Here is a 26234-nt window from a genome sequence, read left to right as displayed (position 1 = left end):
AAGTGCACCTCCCACGATACCTTACACATATGCATGCACACACCCTCTTACTGCTCCTGATCAGCTCCCTTCCCCAGTTCATTCCACATGCCTCACCCCCACCCTCCAGACCTGTTTCCCAAATTTGCTTCCCCAGCTCTGGATTTGACATGTGCATGCACCACACATGCACCACACACACACACTCTGTCCTGGATCTGACCCCCTCTCTCTCTGTGGACTTCACCCCACCCTCCTTGTTCCACGCCCCCATTCCCCGGCACTGGACCAAACCTTCCGTAAATCCTCAAGAATGGACTCCTCAACACTCTGAACCCAACCTGTTTCAACCCCCATTGCTGATCCCTAAAATCTCCAACCAGTCACCACCGCCCCCACCTCCCAACTGTATGCTTTCCCCAGCACTCTCCCTAGACCTGACGTCACTCGCTTCTGCCAGACTCTGTTTCTTCAGCCTAACCCAACCTACCCTAAACACTGCATCAGTTAGTTGGCTCCTTACCATCTTTTTACCCTGGCATCCTACACACCTGACACCCTTTGCCCTGTTCACTTGGCATACAGTTCAGCTGGAACCCTACTTACCTGGCAATCTGACCTCATGCTTCCCTAATGTGCTTACTATTTGACAGCTGCTGTCAACATGGCTGTCTGTGATTCAGGACCTTAAAATTCCACAATATTTTGGCTGATTGCTGTGAAAAGAGGGTGTGTTTTGACTTCACTAGAAAGTTCTGTCAGAAAGGAATAAAAGCAACATACAGTGAATGCTGGAATTCTGAAACAAGCACACAAAATGGTGAAGAAAAGAAGAGTCATATGGACTCAAAATGTTTACTCTGTTCCTGTCTCCACAGATGCTGCCAGACTTGCTTAGTCTCTTCAGCATTCTCTGTGTTTGTGTTAGAAAGGAAGCATGGATCTGCAGGAGCCCTCGTTGGAATTTCCTGTTCAATATGTGAAGCTCTCTCCTTTCATTAAAAAATAAGGGACAGTATGGCAATCTGCATGAGATCCTTTCCAATGTATTTTAGCAATGTTTAATTTATTACTTTGGTCTTGCAATGCAGAATATGAATCGAATGAGACAGATCTCCTCGATAACAGCTCATGAACTGAAGTCAATGCAGGAGGATCTGAGTTTCAAGGAAACTGAAATGCAGAAATCCCAAACAACTGCCAAGGGCTTGACTGATGGTACGAAATATTGAAATATATCTCCCCATATCAATGATTTCCGCTATTTGAAATAAGATTCAGCTTGAAGAACATTTGACCATGCAATTTTCTGTCAAGTTATTGCTCACAGCATTAAAATAGCTCAAGCAAAAGATGTGAATAATATTGTCTGTGACTGCAGCCATTGTATATCACCTTCATTGCACAAAGAGAGTGTATGTGAAAGCATTAGTGGGCTGAATGAAAGAAAACCTGAAGAGATTTTTTAAAATATAAAAAGAGCAAGAGAATAACTAGGGAAAGTAGAGGGCCTGTTTGGGATGATAGTGGTAATCTGTGTTTGGACCCAGAAAACATGGGCACATATCTTCACGATTACTTTGCATCAATCTTCATAATGGAAAAGCACATGCGGGTATAGACACTCACCAGGGTAGCACACAGTGAAATAGTAGAAGAAGTTAACATAGAGAGGCAATATTGGCAGTTTTAGCAGCATTAATATTGGATAAGTCCCTGGATGCTCAGATGAGATGTATCCCAAACTGTTGAGAGAGGCAAGGGAGGAGATATCAGGAGCTCCAGTAGTAATTTTCATTCCTCTTTGGAGATTGGTGAGGTGTCAGGGAACAAGAGGACTGCTAATACTGTCCCATTACTGAAAAAGGGGAAGAAAGCATAGAACAAGAAACTACAAACCAATCATTCTAATCTTGGTGATGGTGAAGTTATTAGAAAAAATTCTGGGGGACAGCATATATGTGTACATGGAGAGACATGGGTTAATCAGGAATAATCAGCATGGCTTAGTGAAGATAATGTTGTGTTTGACACAGTTGAGCAAATTTTTTGAGGAGGCAACCCAGAGTGTTGATCAAGGGGTAAGAGATCAAAGGTTGCGGGGAGAAGGCAGGAGAATGTGGCTGAGAAACATACCAGCCATGAATGAATGGCGAAGCAGACGCAATAGGCCTAATTTTCTCATATATCTTATTGTCTTATGGGTGATGCAATTAATGTAGCCTACATAGATTTTAACAAGTCTTTTGATATGGTCCCTCATGGCAGACTGGTCAAAAAAATAAGAGCCCATGGGATCCAAGGCAAAGTGGCATGTAGGATTTAAAATCAGCTGAGAGGCAAGAAGCAGAAGGTGATGGTAGAGGGACGTTTCTATGAGTAGAAGTATATTTCCAGTGGGGATCCACAGGTTCAATTCTGGTGCGCTTGCTCTTTGTGATGTGCATTAATGATATGGTCTCAAATGTAGGGCGTATTACAGGACTACTGGGAGTATTTCAGGATTATTAAAGGATTACAGCTGTAATTATTGGTGTTTTTAAACAGCATATTAATTGGGCAAATCAAATCAGTAACAATACCATGGAGGAGGAATTGCTGGAGTGTGTATGGGATGGTTTTCTGTATCAATACATTGAGTAACCAACTGGAGAATGATGCAATAACTGGGTATTGCGTAATGAGAAAGGAATAATTGGCATTCTAACTGTACAAGGCCCTTTGGGTTAAGAGTGACCCATAATATGATAGAATTCTTCATTAGGATAGAGAGTGACATCATTGATTTTGAGACTAGCGTCCTGAATCTAAATAAAGGAAACTACGATGGCTTGAGGTGCGAGCTGACGATGATAAAGTGGGGAACATTACTTAAAGGAACAACGGTGAAAAGGCAGTGGCAAACCTTTGAAGAGTGCATGGCCGAACTTGAACAATTGTTCATCTTGTCTGGCGAAAAAATAAAATGGGAAAGGTGGCCCAATCATGGCTTACGTGGGAAATTAGGGATAGTTTGGTGTACAATAAAGGGGCATACAAATTGGCAATAAAAGAAGCAATCCTGAGGATTGGGGGAAATTTAGATTTCAACAAAGGAGGACAAAGAGATTGATAAGAAAAGAAAGAAGCGCACCGGAAGTAAGCTTGCAAGGAAGTTACAAACTGATTATGAAAGCTTCCATAGGCATGTGATGAGAAAATGATTACTGAAGACAAATGTTGTTCCCTTCCAGTCAGAAGCAGGTAAAGTTATAATAGGGAGCAAAGAAATAGCAGACTGATTAAATACATATTTTGGTTCTGTCCTCATAAGGGAAAACAAAAATAATATTCTGAAAAAGTTGGAGAACCTAGGCTGTAATGAATGGAAGAAACTGAAGGAAGTCAGTATTAACAGGGTGTTGGAGTTGGGGAAATTGATGGGATTAAGGGCTGATAGATCCCAAGGACCTGACATTCTACCTCCCAGAGGACTTCTGGAAGTTGGTGGTCATCTTTCAAGATTCTGTAGACTCTGGAACAATTCCAATGGATTGAGGGTAGCTAATCTCAGTCCACTATTTAACAGAGCAGGTGGAGAGAAAACAGGGAATTATAAACCAGTTAGCCAGACATCGGAAGTGGAGAAAATGCCGGAGTTCATTATAAAAGATTTAGAAGCAGAACACTTGAAAACAATGGACAGAGTCATTGTGGATTTACGAAAGGCTTGACAAATCTCCTGGAACTTTTCAAGAATATAAATAGTCGAGTTAATAAGAGGGAGCTAGTGGATATGGCTTACTTGGACTTTCAGAAGGCTTTTGTTAAGGTCCCACTTCAGAAATTAGCATGTAAAATTAAAGCACATGGGATAGGAAGTAGTGTACTGATATTGACAGTGAACAGGTTGGTAGAATAGGATTCTTTTTTACAACTAGCAGTAACTAGTAGAGTACTGCAGGGATCAATGCTTGGACCCCAGCTATTCGCATTATGCATTAATGATTTAAATAAGGAAACTAAATGTTATATCTCCAAGTTTGTAGACAAAGCTGGGTGGGAGCGGAAAGCAGAGATGATTCAGACAAATTGAATGAGTGGGTAAATACCTGGCAGATGAAGTATAATGTGGATAAATGTGAGGTTATCCACTTTGGTAGCAGAAACACAAAGGCAGATTATTATCTGGCAAAAGATTGGGAAAGGGGAAATGCCAGTGCACTGTGACCTGGGTATCCTTGTACAGAAATGAAGCATGCAGGTGCTGCAGATGGTGAAGAAGGCAGATGGTATGTCAGTTTTCATAGCAAGGAATTCAAAAACAGGAGCAGGGATATCTTGATGCAATTGTACAGAGCCTTGGTGAGACTATACCTGGAGTATTATGTGCAGCTTTGTTCTCCTTATCTTAGCAATGGAGGAGGTGCAATGGTGGAAGGATTCAATGTTCTGATAAACCAGAAGGTAACTGTCCCTGATGTTTTAGAAACACAGATTCAAGATCCTACATTGCAATGACTAAATTCAATTTAAAAAGAAACCAATGTGATTGAAGGTTAACGTGAATCTCAGGTTGTAGTAAGAACCCAATTGGTTCACAGTGTTCTTTGGGAAAGAAAGGATGCTGTCCTTATATAGCCTAGTCTGTTTGTGACTGGTCCAAAACCATCTGAAATAGCCTAGTAAACCCCACTTGTAAAAGGTAAGTACAGTCAGTTCTGCAAACTTTCTTTACCTGTATTGGCTATACTGTGATTCCAGCCCCATTAATTCAAATGGTGTGGCTATTGTGCGATTTTCTTATAATGTGAGGTCACACAAGAACGGAACTATCGTGTTATATCAGAACCAACTCTAAAAGCCAATCTTGCGAGCAATGTTAGCATCCTGATAATGGGTATTTTTTACAATCTTGGTTCTTGAATATCTCTACCATCTTCTGCCTTCCTATTTCTGTAATCTCCTCAAGCACCACCATCTCTCCACACCCTCAGTTCCTTTGACTTTGACCTTTCGAGCAGCCATCCTTCAATTTCCACTGAAATTCTTTCTCTATATTACTTCCCTGTGTTCTTTTATGACTCGCCAATTTCACTTTGACCAAGTTTCAGTTCCTCCCAATATTTCCTCCTTTGGCCTCATGTTGTTTTTCCCCGTGCACTCTATGAAGCATTTTGAGACTGACTTTTATTTTCAGGATGGTGTACAAATGTAAGTTATTTCAAGTAGCTTGCATTCAGTAACTCAGAAATAAATTGTTTTGCTGTTGCAAAATATGATAAGATCAGAATATTGATAAGACTGTCAGCTGAACAAATGGTGCAGAAAATTCCAATGCCTGTGTTAAACAACTTTTTCTTGATGGGTGTAGTTTCTTATAAGCATTTAGTGACTTCACTGACACTTGTATTGTTGTTCAGGATTTCCTTCTTGAGCCTGGCCTTAATAATTTGTTAAAATTACTGTAGGTCAGACCTAACTGTTATACAAGGACTATTTTGCAAGTGTAATAACCAGATTTGTCTTCATTACATGGATTGTATTTGTACAATAGTTTGATATACAACAGTGTTAGCAAATTTTTAAAAAAAGGTCAATTCTTGTTGGGAAAAGTACTGTTATGGGTTTTCCAATATGCGTTTTGTATGGTCCAATATCTGGCTTTTTAGTAACATTATTGAAACGTGTTTTAAAATGCATTTTCTTCTTTTTAACAAAATGTGATATATTTTTGTATTAAAAGGAGGAACCTGAAGTGGATAAAAAGGTTTACTAGATGGAACACATTCCACAAGATAGTCCAGAATGTCAAGTTAATACATTGCTCCAAAGAGTACAGGCAGAAGGGACTGAACTGTGTCCTCTTCCTACCTCTTCTTTTAACCATAGTTTAGGGAACAAAGTCTGTTCATTGAAATTTGTTACAATATAAAACGCTATAGTTTTTATTACTTTTGCTTCCTGTTTGTCCAGACAACAGGGGTGTGTTTTGTTTTTTTGGCGTTTAGAGTACTGGATAAGAACTACTGAACTTGCTGAGTCTCTGATTCTCCTAATTAGCATTTATGTGATAATTATAAAGACTATCCAATATTTTATTCTTCGATACTTACTCAAAGTATTAATAAATCATTTCATGCATCTTTGAGAACCTTGAAGTACACTAATACTTTTGAAAAAAACAGACAAAAAAGTTAGATAGAAGTTTCAGAACATGCTGCAGTGTAGAAGGCTTTAATTCCATTGAAAACAAAACTGGAAATTGCTGGAAATCCCTCAGGAAGGGTCACTCAACCAAAATGTCAACTGTGATTTCTCTCCACAGATGCTGCCAGACCTATGAGCTTTTGAGCAATTTTTATTTTTGTTTCTGATTTACAGCATTCATGGTTCTTTTGGTTTTTATTCAATTCCATTGCAGCCATTTCTTCTTATTGGTCCGTGAAGGTAAATATAGCCATTTTCATCATCTGGGCTGATTGGTAGGATTCAGAAGGGTATTTAGCTATCTGCTACGGCTAATCTGCACCTGAAAGGTTCTGTTTCAAATAAAGGATATGGCAGACAAATGAGATTCAGACAAGTAGCTAGCTTGGGAATTCCTCTCCATGCATTTTCTCTGACTCTGATAAGCAGTCACTTTTGAATTGTGCCACACACTGCTTTTCATTTGGTTGCACAAGGTGTTGTGATCCTGGGATCTCTCAGATCTCAAAGTCAACATTGAAACTCCCAAATTAAGCCTTCAGAGTGCGCTTGCAATTCTTTCTTTGACTGCTGTGAAAACATAGCCCAGCCTCAAATTCTCCAAAAAAATTTCTCTTTGACAAGATGAGTGCCGCATATTCTAGATATATGACCACTCCATCTGAGTTGTGACTGTCTCAAAATGGTGCGAATGCTCAATATACCTGGTCAGGAGAGCACTTCATGTTCTGTATTGCTTTCCTGCTATTTAATCTTCTGAAGCTTCTGAAGGCAGCTCAATAGAAAGTGATTGATTTTATTGGCGTGATGCTGCTACACACTCCGAGTCTTGCGAGTGTAGAGTGCACAGGACGATTCCTGTATAGATTTTCAGCATGTTAGGCAAACTAACTGTTCTTTGTTCCCAATCTGATGTCCAAAGTGTACCAAAGGCGGCACTTGCTTTGGCAATTCTTGCATGTATCTCGTCATCAATATCTTTAGATAGTGTGCTGCTGGAATGAGTTAACTTATCTACTGCTGATTCTAGTAATGGACTGAAACATTGGACGATCTTGGGTATTCCTGGGACAATCTGGTATTCTTTATGCTGACTGTAAGCTCAAAATGATCAGATGCATTGGAGAATAAGTCTGTGCTACATAGCATGTTCAGCTGTGAACTGGCAGTCAGTACACCATAATTGGCAAATAGAAAATTCTGAAATACATCCTTGGCAATCTTGGGCTTTGCCTGGAGTCATCTTAAATTGTGCGGCTTCTGGTCCATGCTATATTTGATTTTGATGGCAAGATCTCCATTGTGAAAGCCATTGAACAGCAAAGTAGATGAAAGCATGCTGAGGATGGTTGACGCTAGCATGCAGGCATGCTTGACTCCATTAGCAAAACTAGGAATGGGTTAGAAGACTTCCCATCATCCAAGACACAGGTGACCATGCATCACAGAACTGTGGAACCATTGTGATGACTTCCAGCTAAGTTTCTCTACCTTCCAAAGGATAAATATATTACCAAGCAGTTGATTTTAATTCACTGGATATTAATACTGAAATATTTTTAACTTAATTATATTCGTAGTTTAGAAATTTAGCTTTGTCCTAATTTTTACATGATGATAGAAAAATGCAGTTTTCTATCAGCAGAAGCTTATTTACATGCTGTGAATGGAAGTAGCATTCCAATGGTTAAACTGTTGCCCTTTTCATGAGATATTTAGAATCAGAGATTAAATTTAAGGTGTAACCCCGTCGCTTCTCTAAGCAGAACGTATTATTGTCAGATGTGCTTCAAGCAAAAGGTTCATAATAATACAGAAGTAATGGATAAAGCTGACCACCAGAGAGAGGCACCATAGTCAACTTGCATATTATTTCAAAAAAGCAGTTTCTATAGTCTGAGTCCTTTTTACAAATACTAAATGAAACTTTGAATCATCCTTTGCAATAGAGATGTGACTTACCCCTGTAAGTCAGCTGAACAGCTGTTATGCGATGTAGAGTGATGCTAACAGCGAGGGTTCAGTTCCCGCACCAGCTGAGGTTAGCATGAAGGATTCTCGTTCTCAACCTGTCCTCTCACCTAAGGCATGGTGATGCTCAGGTTAAACCCTCACCAATCGTTTCTGTTTAATGAGAGAACAACCCTATGGTCTGGTAAGACTGTGGTGACTTTACTTTTACCTTTACCCTTTACGTCAGAAATGCTGGAGAAGTCTTAAAACAGCCAGGTTTGTAACTTTCTGTTATGACTTGCCAATCAGGATAGAAAACTGAAAGCATTCCTGTGGATTGATCAAACATTTCAAACTTTAAAAAATCCAGAACATGAAATATTTCATACTGTGATACTAAGCAATAATTACTCTGTGACTTTCAGCTTAAGCGATGTTCAGCAGACATTCTTGCCTGATGAAGGAATATATCACATTATCCTCCACATTGACCCAGTAAAATACATTATACTGCATATTATCTCATGTATTTTTGTTGGCTGCTGTAATTTTATATAATTTTTTTATTTGTCTAGATATGTAAGAGAAGTTATCTACAGATTGACTCATCTTTCCTTTTCTCCATCCAACCACAGAGAGCCAACGGCTCCAACAGGACCTTCAGAAGGTTGAACAACTGGAAAGCAAGATTGGTGCAGAGTTAAGTTCTTTAAAGGAAAAGATTCAGCACATCACAGATGCTCTGGAAACCTATAATGACTTGGAGGGACTAAAAGCTGCTGGAGAGGAGAAAAAGAAGGTAATAGTGTTAGAAATGATCCATTAGGAATTAACTGGATGTACTTTCACATTTGGGTGGAAAGCCTTGTATGAATTTTTTTATATATATGAATTAGAGTCAGGAGTAAGCCGTTGGGTTCCTTGAGTCTGCTTCAGCATTTAATAAGATCATTGCTGATTTGATTGTGGTCCCAACTCCACTTTATTGCCTATCCCATAACCTTAACTCCCCTTGTTAATTCAGAATGTATCTAACTCAGCCTTAAAAATGTTCAATGCCCATGTTGTCTGGGGAAGAAAATTCCAGAACCATAATGACATCAATGAGAGAAAAGAAGCTTCCTTCCTCTCTGTTTTAGATGCAAGACCCTTTGTAAACTGTTTCAATTCTCTCCTAAAAGGGACAGTATCCTCTCGGTACCAACACTGTCAGGGCTCCATTTGTATATTTCAATAGGAATATATGTTTGGGTTATTACGATTTTGAAACGCTGTGAGCCAGAGTTCCTTGAATGAACCACATAATATGGGAGTGAATGTTACATAATTAACCCTATTTATCTCTTAGCTCACTTCCCCATCCAATGAAATTCCACACTGAGGTTGGAACCTTGCAAAATAGGTGAAATAGTCTTTAATGATTCTTTGGTGCCTTTTGTGTGTTCAGTTGCTGCATTCATATTTCCAATATTTTTTTCTGCACCAATGTAGCTACTGGTGCAAGTAGAAACTTTGTTTTTAATTCAGTCATGGGATATTGCTAGGCCAGCATTTATTGACCTTGTGAAGGTAGTAGTGAGCTATCACCTTGAATCATTGCAGTCTTTGGGGTGTTGGTACACAAATAGGCTGTTAGAGAGGGAATCCCAGGATTTTTACCCAATGACAATGAGGGAGCAAAAATATAATTCCGAGTCAGGACAGTGTGTAGTTTGGAGGTGAACATGTACGTGTGGTATACCCACACGTTTTCTGTCCTTGACCTGCTAGGTAGTAGAGGCCATGGATTTGGAAGGTACTGTTGAAGGAGCCTGGATAAGTTGCTATAAGTGCTTTTTGTCGGTGGTACAAACTGCTGCCTCTGCTGGAGGGTGAAGGAAGTGAAGATTGGGGCATTTGATGGTAGGGCAATCATGAGGGTAGTTGTGTCCTTGATACTATCAAGCTCGTTGAGTATTGTTGGAATTGTACCCTTCCAGGTAATTGGAGAATATTGCATCACACTGTTGACTTGTGTGTTGAGCAGTAGGCACTGAGGAGGCAATTACTTTCCACATAATCCTTAACCTCTGATTTGTTCTTTGTAGCCACAATAGCTTTATGGCTGGTCTAGTTTAGTTCTTGTCAATAGTAACCCTGGAATATTGATAACGGAGAGTTCGCTGATGGCAATGCTGTTGAATGTTAAGAGGAGATGGTTGGGTTCTGTTCTGTCATTGCATGCCACTTATGTCTCATTCTTGTCTTTTTATCAGATCTATATCTACACTTTTGCACCTATCATATCTCCAATTTCTGTATATTCGTTATGAAATATTCATAATCACAGCTTTATTGAAAAATAATCAATTGCTGCCCTTCTGTTCTACCATAAGACACTCATTCAGTTCCTGAACAAAAATTATCTCTTATAATTTGGATAAGTCTTCCTTTCATTCACTTACTATCCCTGACAATCTGAAAGATAAAACATAGCATTTAGATTGACTTATCTGCGTCAGATATGTTACTAAACTTGTAAAGAGCTTTAAAAAAAAACGAAAGTACTGCAGATGCTGTAAATCAGGAACAAAAGCAAAGTTGCTGGAAAAGCTCAGCAAGTCTGGCAGCATCTGTGAAGGAAAAAACAGAGTTAACATTTCGGGTCCGGTGACCCTTTCTCAGAACCATGTGTTTCTCAGAAGCACAGATGCTGCCAGATCTGCTGAGCTTTTCCAGCAACTTTGTTTTTGTAAAGAGCTTTGTTCCATTACCTTATTTGGTTGAATGATCAACATCTAATTGATCCCCAATCCTGTCTGTCACACCACCTATTCTCTGAATAAGATTTCTATTCCTAATCTCAAATGGTATAACATGTTGTAAACTCTAGTCTAACGGATGTTTGGCAGTATCTTTCATCATGGTCACTTTGACAGGATCCTTTTTGCTTATATGATGCAGTTCTGCTGTTAAATCTTTTACTGATTTGCCAGGAATGATGAACATACCATTTTTATTCCACCTGTTATGCAGAAACTTCAGGAGGAGAAAGTGACACTGACACAACACAGAAACATCTTTAAGAAGGTAATGCAGCAAGTCTCAAAAGAATACGATACTCTGAAGATTCAGCTACAGGAAAATGAGACCCATGCACAGGTTGGACTATTTCTAACTTCTCAGAGTATAAAAGCGCCATGCTGTGTGAATAGATTGTAAACAACTTGTTCTAACAGTAAGGGTTTGCAATTTGACTTGCAAATCTTTTTATCTTTAAATTTAGCTAAAGTTAGCTCTTCTGATAAAACAATAACAAAACATTGTTTTTGCTTGACAGATCATTTTCACTGCACTGTGGTTTTCAAACTTTTTTGCAAATGTCGTCGGCTGCAGATATTGACACACTCCCTAGAACTCCCTGCAAATATTTCTTTCCAATAGACAGTGTCAGCAATTCAAAGGGAAGTAACCTTATTGCATTGTAGAAAGTCTGTATTCAGTTATACAGCAACTGAAATAATATGCTATTAAGTCAATTTAACACAGAACAATGCAGAAATCTGCTGACAGACAGAAATATGATGATCAAGCAGACTCCTTAGGGTTAGGAAGCCAAGGCTGAAAACCTCTGCGTTACATTGATCAGTTTATCCAAATAGCTGTCATCTGGGGTTTGAAACGTAGAAGAATTTCATACACAACTCTAAGTTCATTTTGCTGTGTTTCAAGGAATAGCATTATATCCAAATTGAGTTGATGTCATTTATTTTGAAGGTATAATGGACAACATTCTTGTTAGGTGTGAAAGCAGGCAGTCATACAGCAACCTGGAATGAGCTACACAGTGCACTGAACAAGCTGTGCAAAACTGACACTCCCTGGTCAAAGTGTGCACAATCTCACAGCGCCTTTAATGTTTTGCACTGTGCAATAAATGGGTTGCATGGAACAAAAAAAATTAGAGGGTATATTTTTGATATCTGTAACCAGGCAGCATAACGTGCCTAATGTCAGGATTTGATAACAGTGTGCCAAGTGCCTATAATAACCAAATTCATCAATACTTGACTAAAGTCTAATCTGCCCATTCAATGCAAACTGTTCAGTTTGCCTAATCTAAATTATATGCAGGGCAACACATTTTTTAAAAAAGTGTGTAGGCCTATTTTGAAGAACTCCTTCACTTTGCTTAGCCATTAATTACCACAGTGGGATGGGACAAGATAAAAGCTAGCCACGCTAGGCACCCCTTTTTTTCTTAGTCAGCAAAACACTATCCTTCATTCACCCTTGACTGGCCTTGTTGTGTTTGGTTCCAGTCTTTAAATGAAAGCAGATGCTAGCTATGAAAGCACGTTTATCTTAACCGTAGAGCCTTCTAAGTACCTATGGATTTTAACTCTTTAGATTATCAGAGTCCAGCAGGAATAATGAAGAATATATTTTAAGAGCACCTTTTCAGCATTTATTCCAGATTCCTGTGGTGTAACCTTTCAATGTGATGAGAAAGTTACTGCATCAGGCATACTTTCTCTTTGTTGATTCTTGTCTGTAGATATGCTTTCAGCAAAGGTGCACTTTCATGATAACGTTCCTGCTGAAGTGGAGAGAGAGAGAAAGCAGGTTTCTTCGGACATCTCCCTGACTTAATCTAGGTTAGACAACACAAACCCTGGACTGACTGCAAATAGCACCAAGTGCTTGACTTGGCTCCCTCATCTGAAAGTCAGTTCCTTCCCTCCAAATCCAGGGCAGCTGTTATCAGGCTTAGTTGAATGACCATGCTGTGCAGTGTATTATAGCTAAAGTTGACAATTTACTGCTGTTGTTGCAACTATGAGCCAAACTCTGGAGTTGCTGAACAACAGCACAGAGCCACAAACATCATAACTTTCATGCTTATGCAGGAAATTTAGTTTGACAATTCAGCAGCAGACAAAATTTAATTTGTAAAATCTTCACAATCTTAACTTCAAGTTTTGCAATATTACCGCTGACAATATAATAGAAACCATTCTGCAACCATCATAAATGGGTGTTCATTGAATGATAAATTGTACTACAGCAAACCACAGGTTATTTGTCATGAAATCAAATCCATTAATTTTAGGGGCAGTAATGAGTCTCAGATATTTAGTACAGTATTTCAAAGTGAAATTTCATTCTTTACTGGAGAAATTGCAGTTTAGTGCCAAGCGTAATCAGGCTTTCTTGTCCAATTCGGAGGTGCTTATATGTTGCAAATGGATGACTGTGTTTGTATAATTAAATCGTGTCTACCTGATAGATTAGGCTGGATTTTCTGAAGAGTAACAATCTCGAGCAGATTGTCACATTGCCCCTTTTTTATGATGGGAAAGAGATTCACATTTCTTATCAGAGATTACGGTCAGGGTTCCTTCAGAAATGTGGAACCACACTTCCATTCTGACAGTTCTGTCATAATCCAGAACTGTTGGAGGAAGGCAAACTGCATTCCCTTTTCACAGCAGTCATCTGCCGCATTCTGAAATTTAAAAGACCAGAATCAACCACATTGACAAACAATAAGTAAGTATGAAAGTAGGGTGCCAGGGTAATAGGGCAGAGTAGCAGGTTAGTAAGATGCCAGGTTGCTGGGGATAAACTGCCAAGTGAGAAAGGGGTCATTTACAAAGTGGTAAGGGTAACAGGTGAGTGATATAATTTTTAGTGTAGGTCAGGGAGGGTGGGAGAAGTCAGGTTGGGCAGGCTGTTGCAGGTTTTTATATGGGGATGGAGGGGAGAGGGGAAAAGAAAGGGAAGGTAAGATGAGTCCAGCGGCGAAGTAAGGGGAAGGTCAGGTCCCGTGGGTAGGTAGTTGAAGCAGATTGGAGCTGGGGAAGGGAAGGAGCTGGATCTGTGGGAAGGAAGGAGGATTGGGTCCAGTGGCAGGGGAAGGAGATTCAGGTCCAGTGGCAGTAGAAGGGGGAGCAGGTCTGGCGGCAGAGGAAGTTGATCAGGTCTGGTGGAGACAAGAAGTGACTATGAGGTTACTGTGCCATCAGTGGAATTGTTCTTCAGCAATTAGACCAGAAATGTAATAGGCTAACTTTTCTTGAGTAACTATTTACTTAATTTAATCAGAACCTTCCGCATTCTGCAATTTAAATTAAGACTTTCAGAGTAGGGTAGAGGAATTGTTCAGTTGAATTATCAATTTCCCAAGTAATTCTTTTGGAGTCTGCTACAGTGGGGATTCTGAAGTGTCCGCATGCGCAACGCCCATCTATTTCAGAATCACAGCTGTCTGGCCATTAGAATATCTAGGCCTTTATGCTGCTGTTCAGTGAAAAACTGATGAAACTGGTAGATCTGCTCCATAATGCATTGATAGCCTTCTCCATATACCTAGTCAGCAAATTGACCGAGACCTGAAAAAACCTGAAGTCGCATTTGACCTTGATTGGCAGTTCCATTTCTGTGGTGAAATCTGGTGACTGCGCTCCTAGTAAATGGATCAACTACCTGCTTTCTGAAGTCCCAATCTTGTTGTGAAAGTTTCCTCTCAGTCATCACCACAAATCTGCACTTGTACCTGCTGGTACAATTAATGGCATTATAGTGGAAATAGGCAGTCTATCCCAGATTCTCTTCCGGGTATTCCACCCTTGTGCTTTCATGCTATTGTTTGGAATCCTGTCGTGGGACATTTTAGAAGATATAGGATTCATTTCAATAAAAGGGCAAGTGAAAGATTTGGGATTAAAAACTGACCTTTACTTTTTAATTAATTCTTTCCAGTTGTCAATAATCTGGCTAGTTTTTATTCTATGTGAGAATGAGCAATGCCAATAGGGAACTGTTCGAGAGATTTTAAGTGGTGGGTACTTCTTGCAGTAAAGTGGAGACTTTGCAAACTCTTTTCTGGCCCCACTGAATCCAAAGTCTGCTTCTAGCCTACTATGTATGTGAAACTTTGGATTTACCTTCTAGGAAATAAACACCATCACGATAACCACTTGAGCTTCCTGTTGGTGTTCTGAATTATGAAACGTAGCCATTGTTAGTCCTGTTGTCCCATAATCTTCACACTGCAGCTTATAGTTATTATAGATAATTGGCAGTAACAGGAAACTAGGCTGTGGAAGTAAGAACACTGTGTGTATATGTCTGTGTGTGTATGTGTGTGTCAATGATAATGAGTAAGCCAACTTAGACAGCACAAATGTTTTCCCGTTTGTGGGGAGAAAAGACTGACTCAACATATTGCATCTCTTTCATCAGGTTTCTTTGTCACAAGTTCTACTGTGGTGTTAGTATCAGTTATAATAAGATCAGGTTTTTTTGCTCTCTTTCGTGTGATCTTGTTCACAATTTTACATTTGATTAGAAAAGGAGAGTTATACTTCTACAGTCGTGTCAAAAATGAGCTGTAGATGAGATCTATACCTCACTAACTTCAGTAAACAAGCTTTTGTGTAACTGTTTTCATTTTTCGAAAATAAGATTCCTGTAATTTCAAGCGCAGAACAAAACAGAAATAACTTGTTTGTTTTCCCTCTCTCAGCCATACTTCTGTTTCCATCATTACTTATCAGTTCATCACAAATATTGAAACTCTGACCCTTCCAGCATTGTAATTTATACATGTTCTGTGCTTAAGTACAGATTTTTAAACCACAGAGTAAGTTGAATTAGTTTAATTTGCAGAAACATTAGATAATAGTTATCAAGTCAGAAATTTTAATACTTTGCTTATATCTGCAATTATAACAGAATAAAAGTCTGAATTTACAGACTTCTATAGTCTAAAACGTTCCATAATCTGGATACCAATTTAAAATCCCATGTTCCACACTATATGGTGTGTGAACTTTGTGCAGCCACAAATCAACGTAAAAGTTTATTAAATCAATTTTTCGCTAAAACTTGTAAATTTGTTAATGCCTAGTCTTCAAAGGTAACACAAATAAAATTTATCATGTTGATTTATTCACACAAAAAGATGAGTATTCCAGGGAGTGGCATTATAAAGAATTTTGTAAATTTATTCATTTTGCTATACAGAAAAACTTGCTGGTCAAAGGGATAGGTTGTAAGAATGACCTTAAAAGAAGAGAATGAGACTCAGAGGTTAAGGGAACTCCAGCGTTGGCAGCAGGGCACGCAGCAACTAAAAGGAGAACACTGAAAATCGGGAATGCTGAATGGGCCAGAATTGTAGGAGCACAGAAATGTAGGAGCATGTAGGGCTAGAAAACAATACAAAAATTGGAAAAGACGATGAAGAAGATTGAAAACAAGAGTTAAAATTTTACATCAAGGTATGACTTAACCGGAGGTCATTGTAGGCCAGTGAGCACAGGGTTAAATAAGCCATTAATGTGTCAAGTGTTTACCAGTAGGCACGAGGAAATGCTTCCAGGATGTCTTCAAATCTCCCTGAAAAAATGTTGCATCCTCAGTCTGGGGGAACTATAGTCCAAAATGGCATTAACTGAAGAAGAAGCATCTGCAAAAATGCCAACAATTTTGAATGTTTGTAACAGGTCCACATGGTGGTCAAGAGCAAACAGCAGAAGAAGTGTACACAAACACAACTATCTCACTGACCCATCTTGGCAAACAATGATTGCCCTACCTGTGGCAGGGTTTGCAAATCCAGTATTGAACTATATGGTCACTATTCAGAATCCACAACACCAGAGTGGAAGAAAGTCATTTTTGATCCTGAGGGACTGCTTAGGAGAACAGAGAACATGCACTGCAGGGATGGGAAATGTCTGTAATTTGGCAGAATTATAACTTTTGAAAAACTACATGACAGCCTTTTTAATTTGGTTCTGTCTTCTGCCTAGCCTGAAAGAGCTGTCAATCAGCTCCTGTCTTTTGAATCTTTGGCCATTCTATTTGCATCTCTGTGATAGAGAGCAGCAGAATCTGTGTCCTCAAAGCCCACCTGCAAGAGCACTTCTTTCTGAATCACTAGTCTGGTGCAGCCTCTACTATGGAGCAGTCAATGTCGCTGAACTGGATCATGAGCAGCAATTCAGGTTGGGGAAAGTAGCGGAGCTGTGTCTTGTCATACTTAGGGTTTTGGAGTTTGGGAGTATTGGAGTTTGGGGGCAATGGAGCACGGGTCTTGACTGGTTAAATCAGCACCAGCTTTCAGTCACAGTAGCCTGACTTCATAAATTTGTACCTTTTTGTTGTATCAAAATATCTATTGCATTCTGTGTGTTTCTCAATCCAACAAATAAAAGCTTCAAAGGTAAACTGTTGTCACTCGAGACAATAGTGATCACAAGAGGTTTTATCCTTATAGACCGAGGCCCAACTGAGGAGCTTGTCATTCATAATGAAATCAGATCTGATGCAAACATAGATTTAATTTTTTAATTGGCTCTTTTACAAAGATTACAAGTCATTTTATTGAGAACCCTTTTGAATTGTGAAGACTCTCACTGAAGGATCGGGTCAAGAAGCAAAAGAATAGAGCCAAAGATCAGATGAAAGATGTATGGGAATGGAAGTTCATGAATTATGCAAAGTGGATTTCCCCATTTTGTACTTAATAGGATTGCCCTGGAGTCTTGAGAAAATATAGGTGAATCTCTGTTGCAAACAAAGCCAGGCAAAGAATTGTAGAGAAGTTTATTTTTCACTTGGTTTGTTAATATATTATAAAAATATGGAGATGGGGTTGGCCAAAGCTTGATTGACGGTCAAGGATCGTCCAATCCAGTTATGAAGAATCTGTTAATTTACCAGTTGGACATAAGGAGGTGGTGCACCATGATGATGTGGCAGCTGAGTGTTGTAAAGCTGTTGGAAAGACCATGCTGTTGAAGGAGTGTTGGGAAGCTGTTTGGGAAGAGGGACTGTTAGGATCTGAGTGCGACAGGCAAGCCCAACATTTATTATCATCCCTAATTGCCCTTGAAGGTGATGAATTAAAATGGGCTATGTTGTAACTAGTTTACAAATCATTGCTGTAGACCTTTCCTTCACTTTTCATTCTCACATACATAATCCATCAAAATAATGTTCTGTTGTTAGTATGAAATGAATGCTGAAATACAGAGGCTGCCTTGGTGATTTGATATAAATGCATTGGTCTTTGCAGTAATGCAAAAAAAGAAAACTAGTATTTCTACTTGTTTCTAAAATAGAGAATTAAGTTACTCATTTTTGCCTTCAGAATAGAAAAATGTAATATTTATTAAAAGATCTGAAACTTTTAAGTGTTGAAATTCATAGACGTGGGTCTGCTCATAGAAGGAACGCTGCAGGGTAGCATGCAAGTGCTGCAAACAAATAGGAAGGCAAATGGTGTTTGTGCAGGCCTTTATTGCAAAGAAGTTAGAGTATAGGAATAAAAAAATGTTATTACAGGACTTTGGTCTGGTGTACTTTTGCAATTTTGGTCTCTACATTTAAGAAAAGATGTAATTACATTTGAGTTGGTGCAACAAAGATCCACTATATTGGTCCTTGAGATGAGGGAGTTATGCTATGATGGAAGGCTGAGCAAAATGGATCTATGTTCTAAGGCAATTAAGAGAATAAGAAGTAACCTAGTTGAAATATGCAAGATTCAGAAGCTGCTTGATAGTGTAGATGCAGAGAGATTGTTTCTGCTGGTCAGGCACCTAAAATGCAAGAGCACAGTCTCCAGATAAGGGGATGATCATTTAGTACTGTAATAAGGAGAAATTACTTCATGTAAAGAATTTTGAATTTTTGCAATTCACTACCTCAGAGGATTGTGGATGCACAATCTTTGAATACAGTTGAGGTTGGGATAGGCAGATTTTTGATGTGCCAAGGAATCAAAGAATATGTGAGGTCTGCAGGGAAAGGAGTTAAGCCCAAGATCGCATTGAATGACAGAGCAGGCTGAACAGGCCAGGTGGTCTACTCCTATTTTGTTGTATTCTTGTGAAGTCTGTAATGATTGTAATGAAAATGGACCATCAATATTCAAATTTCATCATTTGACTTTAACATCTAAGATTTTCATTGACTAAAAATTGTTTTACAAAGGACACTACTGACATAAAATGATGGCTGTGATCACCTGAGGAGCCTAAGAAATCTATATAAAATATACAAAGTGGACCGTATCAGAATTGCCATTTTAATCAAGGACACTGAAACTCGGGTATCAAGGAAATTCTCCTGCTTTACTCACTTTTGCAGAATAAATTCACGTTGGAAGATGAAAAGTCACTTGCATAGTGTTTAATTTGAAAAAGACATACTGTAGAGTTGAAATATACAGAAGAGCTATACTTCAGTAGCTTACTTTGAGCAACAAAAGAGAGAAATCAACATAGACTGATAACAGAAAGGATGGTGAAAGCATTTCTCCTTTCTTTCTCAATGTAAGAAACTAACAGGTGAAAAATTAACATGGAAAAGCCACCATTCACTGACAAATCAAGATTATCTGAAAGCATTGCCATTCCTAAGGATATGGGATATTAGCTCAACCATTAGGACTGGGTTTCGCTCTCAAAATTCAATGACTCGTTAAAAAAAATTAAACTGCACCTTTCTGCCTGTTTAAACATCCACCTCTCCACCTTCCTTTTTAACCTATTACCTGTTGTGTGTGTGTATATGTTAGATGTCACGCTTACTTATTAAACTGACAAAAATAGGTGTTAAAACTCCATTTTCTTCCACTCAAGAAAACCATGGAATTTGCTCTCCTTCATATTTGGTGTGATTAATAAAGCTAAATTGAAATTCATTAGCTACTTTTCAAAGAAAAATACTTGTTGCAACCAGCTGAGAGGTGTTTAACAAATTGGGGAGCCATCATACTCCTTACCTGGTCACAACAAGTCAATAATTCATCTATTTGAAGTAGCCTGAAAGCACTTGCATTTCCCAACAGATCATAAATGCTATAATGACATGACCCTTGTCATGACTTTCAGATCTTTTTATCCTTGAGTACTGTCAATTCTGGTACTGGGTTTGACTATTCTATTTTGCTACCGGCTGGGTCTTTTCTATTTGTTACTATCTTATTAGTGTTATTATTCTTCAGGTATGTTTTTTTTTTATTGTGTCATTGTCATAAAGCAGAGGTTGATCCCCCTCTGAGAACTAACACTGAAATGCCCAAAGAGGAAGACATTGCCTTATAATCTGTAAAAGGAATGTGAAAAGTGGTGTACCCTGCCTTTCAACAACTTCTCATGGTCAAGTAAAATAAATCCCTGACACTCACTTTACAGTCAGCAATTAACAATTTATTAATCTAACTCTGACAATGATCAAATAACTAAACAATTAATAAACTGAATAAATCCCTTCTAACTACTAACTATTCCCGAATAAAGCAAGATGCTAATGGTATGCTCTTCCAATAAATCCCACTCGTATAAAAAAAAGAATTTAGTCACTTGAAATTGCAGCCAGGTTACATGTCTTCCAGAACATTCTGTGCCTTCTCTGTCGATTCTTCTGTCAGGAGTATTAAGGAATATTAACTAGTTGTGCCGTTGGTACTGTTGGTATTTAGATGGTGCTTTCTCTTAGACATAGAGGAGGCTTTGAGAGCCAGCGATCCTCTGTTGAGAGCTGAGGTAAGTTAGTTCTCTGCTCTTTGTCCAACTGCCCCCTTCTTTTATACCCTTGATGACGTATCAATTTCTTACAATAAGCTTTGTCCTATGTTGTCAAAACCATCAGATTTAAATTTAATTGGTTTTTCGTATCTAAATGCTTGGTTTAAATTGATTGGCTAAATTCAAAAATTTATTGTCTTAGTAACAAAACAAAACTGCTGCTTGGCCTGCTAACTGTACGGCTATTTGATACAAATGTTTCAATTCGGGTGCTCTCTGTGTACTTGCAAATCTTCAAGCTGCCACTCGCAGACATCTATTTTACATCTCTAAGCATTAAAAAAAGCACATCATCTTTTAAAGGGACCGTGCAATGCTTTCCCGCCTAGCATTTTTACAAACACCAAATTCTAACTTCCTGCCTCCCAATCCACAAGCACTCTACTCAACTTTGCAGCAGTCATAAAGGTTGAATTGCTTCATTTTCTAACATTCTATTCGTTTTTTAATCAAAACATCAAAAGATTTTATTTCATTGATTTGGATTAGGCCTGGTTTCTTTTTGATCTGCCAAATGTGTTACTTTATTACACAAGCTTACATATTTGGCAGGGTTTGCAAATGCTGTGTTATGATATATCACTGCATTCACGATATTAGTTTCTAATTTAAAAGTTCTGTATATTTAACAAGTTTTATGGTTAATAAAGTCTGGAAAGTCATGCGCCATAGAAAGATAACAGGAGTGCAGCTGCTTTGTTATTTAAGGTGGTGAAAGGCTTTCTAGTTGGTCCTCGATTGAAGGATGCAGTACTTCCAAAAATTTACAAGACAGAAGTAACTACATTCACTATACCAAGTTGGTACTTTGAGTAGTAAATTTACATAAGCATGTATATGGATATAAATAACAATACAATTTAATTGAGATTTTTTAAAAGAACATGAACTTGCCGTTTGTAAATGAGGAAGATTTTCTCCCTTCCCATGTATTTTGATGTACTCATGTGTGAGGATGAGGAAGTTTACTCGGCACAAGATATAGCAAGACCATAAAGCCAATTAATGAGAAATGTACCATTTCATTGCACCTCCAAGGAAGTGGAGTCAACAACATAAGCTGGTGCCTGGGATGATCTGCGGAATTCCAGATAAAATATGTTAAAAGTTCATCTCCAAAATTCAACTTAAGTACTGGAACTAGCACTTACCTCTTAATATTTTCTTTTCAGCTAATGAATCTGGAACGTAAATGGCAGCACCATGAACAGAACAACTTTGTTATGAAAGAATGTATCCTTCAACAATTAAATTTGCAGTTTATAAAGTATTTTAATTAAACTTTTATGCATATAAAAGTGTTTGTTTGAGGTTGAGACAAGGTATCACCAGGTCATCAGTAAGAATGGCCTTGTTACTCTTCAAATAGTACAATGGGATCTTGCACATTTACCTGGTGCGAGAGGTAGAGACTTGACCTAACTTACTGAAAATGCAACACCCACAGCACTGCCCCCGAGCTGTTTTAGTGTTGGGCTGGACTATATAAATCTGCAGCCTTCTGATTTGGAGGCAAAGGTTGCATGCACTAAATCATAACTGACATTTTTTTTCTTACACAGTTCATTCCCCTCTCTGTTCCTAATTCTCTTCTTTTACCATTCAGCCTTATTTTAACCATCTTGGTGCATTTGCTGCTACTATATTGAGAAGTTGTTCAAAACATTTATCACTTTGAGTGAAGAGCCCAAGCTGTTTTTAAAGCTGATTGTCAGAGCAAAAAGAATAGACTGGCCTACAGGCAGACATCTGGTCCTGTTTTGTATTTCATAATCAAGAGAAAAAAGTTTATTAAGCAAATATATCACCAAAAGCTTCCTTAAATTCCAATGGTGACGTTGGGGCTCAACTACGGTTGTCACTATAATTTGTAAACTATTTCCTGTCATAATTACTGTTATAGCCAGAATTTACACAATTGTCTTCTAACATGACCAAACATTTGAGAAGGTATTCATTACACTCTGCTCAATATCATCCTTTGGAGACTTTCAAAATGCATACAAAAATACCTCAAATATCTTGGCTAAATAAGATATGACAAACCACCATCCGATAGTAAGAGATGATCTTATTCAAACATATAAGACTCTGAGGGGAATCGATTGGGTGGAGGCTGACAGGATATTTCCCTTGTGGGCGAGACTAAAATTAGGGGACGCAGATTAAAAACAAGATTTCCCATTTACTCCTGAAATGAGAATTCTTTTCTCAGCCATTCATTGGTCTATAAAATTTTCTTCTTCAGAATAGCAGAAGCAGGCTCATTGAATGTTTTAAAGCTGTTAGATTTTGATTGACAACAGTCAATAGGTAGAGAGGGTAGACAGAAAGGCAAAATTGAGGCCACAATCAGATCAACCATGATCTTATCGAATGGGTAGAGCAGATTCAAGAGGCCAAATAACTTGCTGGTGCTCCTAATTTGTATGGCATGGAAGTTATGTGGCATTCCACTAACAGCCTAGACAAAGCTACAAATAACCAGAAATCACTAAAACACCAGCCAATGAGCAACAAATACAATAAAATTAACAATTAAGTTGTTTCAAGAAATGTCAAACTGGTTTCAGGACCTATTTTGTTTTTCTACTGATTCTCTACATCCCTGAAAATTACATTTGTGAAATAAATATGCATTAAAAAAACAAAGTTCACAATTTTTTTTCATTGCACATTGCTATTTTTACTTCTATACGTAAAGCCAGTGTTTGTAGCATGCAATAGTATCAAAGTAAGTGGATTTGTCACATTCATGCTGCTTGACATTACACTTTGTTTTACTGCTTGTCCTCTTCAACTGCATTTTGTTGTGTGATCATCAGTATTCTCCACCTACCTCTTGATAGTCTATTTTTACTGCCATCAACAAATTTGTATTTAAGTATATGATGATCTGTCATTGTATTTATCAATCTTGTGATCTTTTGGCCTCCTTACTTGAGAAAGGATGTATTGGCACTGGAGGGGGTGCAAAGGAGGTTCACTAGGTTGATTCCGGAGTTGAGGGGGTTGGCTTATGAGGAGAGACTGAGTAGATTGGGATTATATTCATTGGAATTCAGAAGATTGAGGGGGCATCTTATAGAAACATATAAAATTATGAAGGGAATAGATAAGATAGAAGTAGAGAGGATGTTTCCACTGGCAGGTGAAGCTAGGACAAGAGGGCATAGCCTCAAGATTAGAGGGAGCAGATGTAGGACTGAATTGAGAAGGAATTTCTTCACCCAGAGGGTTAATCTATGGAATTCCTTGCCCAGTGAAGTAGTTGACGCTACTTCAGTAATCGTTTTTAAAAAAAAGGTAGATTTTTTTTGAACAATAAAGGAATTAAGGGATACGTGAGAACGCGGGTAAGTGGATCTGAGTCCACGAAAAGATCAGCCATGATCTTATTGAATGGCGGAGCAGGCTCGAAGGGCCAGACGGCCTACTCCTGCTCCTAGTTCTTATGTTCTTATGTTTCCTTAGTTAATCAGATTTTATACATTTACCATTTAAATGTTTTGGTAAACATATTTAAGTCTCTTTTACTTGTTTACAGAACATAAATTTTCATTCTTGGCCTATTTGAAAGCATCAGTCAGAAACTTTTTTTGATGTTACTAATATTGATCAATTAAAAAGTAAAGACTCTTGCACCATAAAAGTAGATGGCACATTTTGATTCAAAAATTGGCAATTTGAATGCCCTCCCCAAGTTGGAGAGGAGTCCAGTTTTTAATTTGTTTTATATTCAATCTGTTTAATTTTCAAAAGAGCAGTTTTCACTTGTAATTTTTTTAGTCAATTTTCTTAACTCTATTTACCAGTCATTGCTACAAAGGGTATGGAGAGTGACTACCAGCCAGTGGTGAAGAATGTGGCTAAACAACTTGCAGAATTCAACAAAATACTTCAAGAGGCCCTTCAAAACAGCAGAAACTGATCCAAACTCCTTCCTGACTAATTTGGAAGGACATTAAAGAATTCTTTTTTTTCAATTGTAGAATTTTCAGTCGAGGATAAGCTTATACTTTATAGTTGCATAACAATTTTTCTTACCACAATTGTTGTATTTTTCCATTTTTATTTCGTCCTATATTTGATTTTCTATTAAAAATACTTATTGCACTCAAGTTCTATGCACCAACAATAAAATATTGTTCCAGTACATTTTGTTTTACATTGGATTGAATCTGACCTCCACGAACTTCTAGATCCTGAATCTGGGGAAATAGCATGCAAGACTGTAAGGTGCATGATCAAGCTTAGAAAGAAGAAACAATGCCATCTCTTTCCTTATGAATCAAACAATTAGATAGGTTCATGTACTTGAAATACTTGGAAATAAAATAGTTAAGCGAGCAGTACATTAAGAGAAAACCATTAGCTGAACTCCGTGTGATGGTTACTTTGAACCAGTGATATCAGTATTTCACAAAAACTATTTGCTGCCGTGCTGCTGACATGGTTAGACATGTTTCTCTGTTGCAGCTTGCATGTACCTCTCCTTGTATTGGAATGTGAGAAGAGACTTGTTGGACAACAGAAACATAAGAACGAGGAGCAGGAGTAGGCCATCCGACCCCTCGAGTCTGCCCCGCCATTTAATAAGATCATGGCTGATCTTTTTGAGACTCAGCTCCACTTACCTGCCCACTCACCATAACCCTTAATTCCTTTACTGTTCAAAAACTTATCTAGCCTTGCCTTAAAAACATTCAGCGAGGTAGCTTCAACCGCTTCACTGGGCACGGAATTCCGCAGATTTTCAATCCTTTGGGTGAAGAAGTTCCTCCTGACCTCAGTCCTACATCTGCTTCCCCTTATTTTGAGGCGATGCCCTCTGGTCCTAGTTTCACCCCCTAGCGGAAACAACCTCCCTGCCTCCAACTTATCTAACCCCTTCATAATCTTGTATGTTTCTATAAGATCTCCCCTCATTCTTCTGAATTCCAATGAGTATAATCCCAGTCTACTCAGTCTTTCCTCATAATCCAACCCTCTCAACTCTGGAATCAACCGAGTGAATCTCCTCTGCACCCCCTCCGGTGCTAGTATATCTCTTCTCAAGTAAGAAGACCAAAACTGCACACAGTACTCCAGGTGTGGCCTCACCAGGACCCCGTACAGCTGCAGCATAGCTTCCCTGTTTTTAAACTCCATCCCTCTAGCAATGGCAGACAAAATTCCATTTGCCTTTTTAATTACCTGCTGCACCTGCAATCCTACTTTTAGCGATTCATGCACAAGGACACCCAAGTCCCTCTGCACAGCAGCATGCTGCAATTTTTTACCATTTAAAACATAGTCCATTTTGCTGTTATTCCTACCCTGATTTATGTAATATGACATTTTGTCTCATCAGTTCTTTAATTTCCAATTAAATATATCAAAACAGCATTTGAGGTGCATATTTTTAAGGATTTCTGAATTTATTGATGACTGCAATTTACTCTGATTTTGTTTTATTGTGCAATGAAATTTAAATGTATTCTTGTGCTATTTCAGAAATCCAATGAAAATATTGGAATAGTTATG

General features: G+C 38.4%; 1 protein-coding gene across 1 annotated transcript in view; it reads left to right on the top strand.

Moving 5' to 3' along the window:
- Positions 1-26232, top strand: part of ift74 (intraflagellar transport 74) — a 125536-nt gene extending 99304 nt beyond the window's left edge. Inside the window, exons 15-19 of the mRNA XM_048595011.1 lie at positions 1071-1197; positions 8757-8920; positions 11137-11262; positions 21881-21941; positions 24524-26232. Coding sequence (XP_048450968.1) covers positions 1071-1197; positions 8757-8920; positions 11137-11262; positions 21881-21941; positions 24524-24639 — 594 coding nt within the window. The 3' untranslated portion in view covers positions 24640-26232. The remainder of the gene's footprint in view (positions 1-1070; positions 1198-8756; positions 8921-11136; positions 11263-21880; positions 21942-24523) is intronic.
- Positions 26233-26234: the final 2 nt, after the last annotated feature.

This window comes from Rhincodon typus, chromosome 3 (assembly GCF_021869965.1).
Source record: "Rhincodon typus isolate 14 chromosome 3, sRhiTyp1.1, whole genome shotgun sequence".
Lineage (NCBI taxonomy): Eukaryota > Metazoa > Chordata > Chondrichthyes > Orectolobiformes > Rhincodontidae > Rhincodon > Rhincodon typus.
The sequence above is the reverse complement of the archived record's forward strand: the minus strand, read 5'-3'. Positions and strand labels throughout refer to the sequence as shown.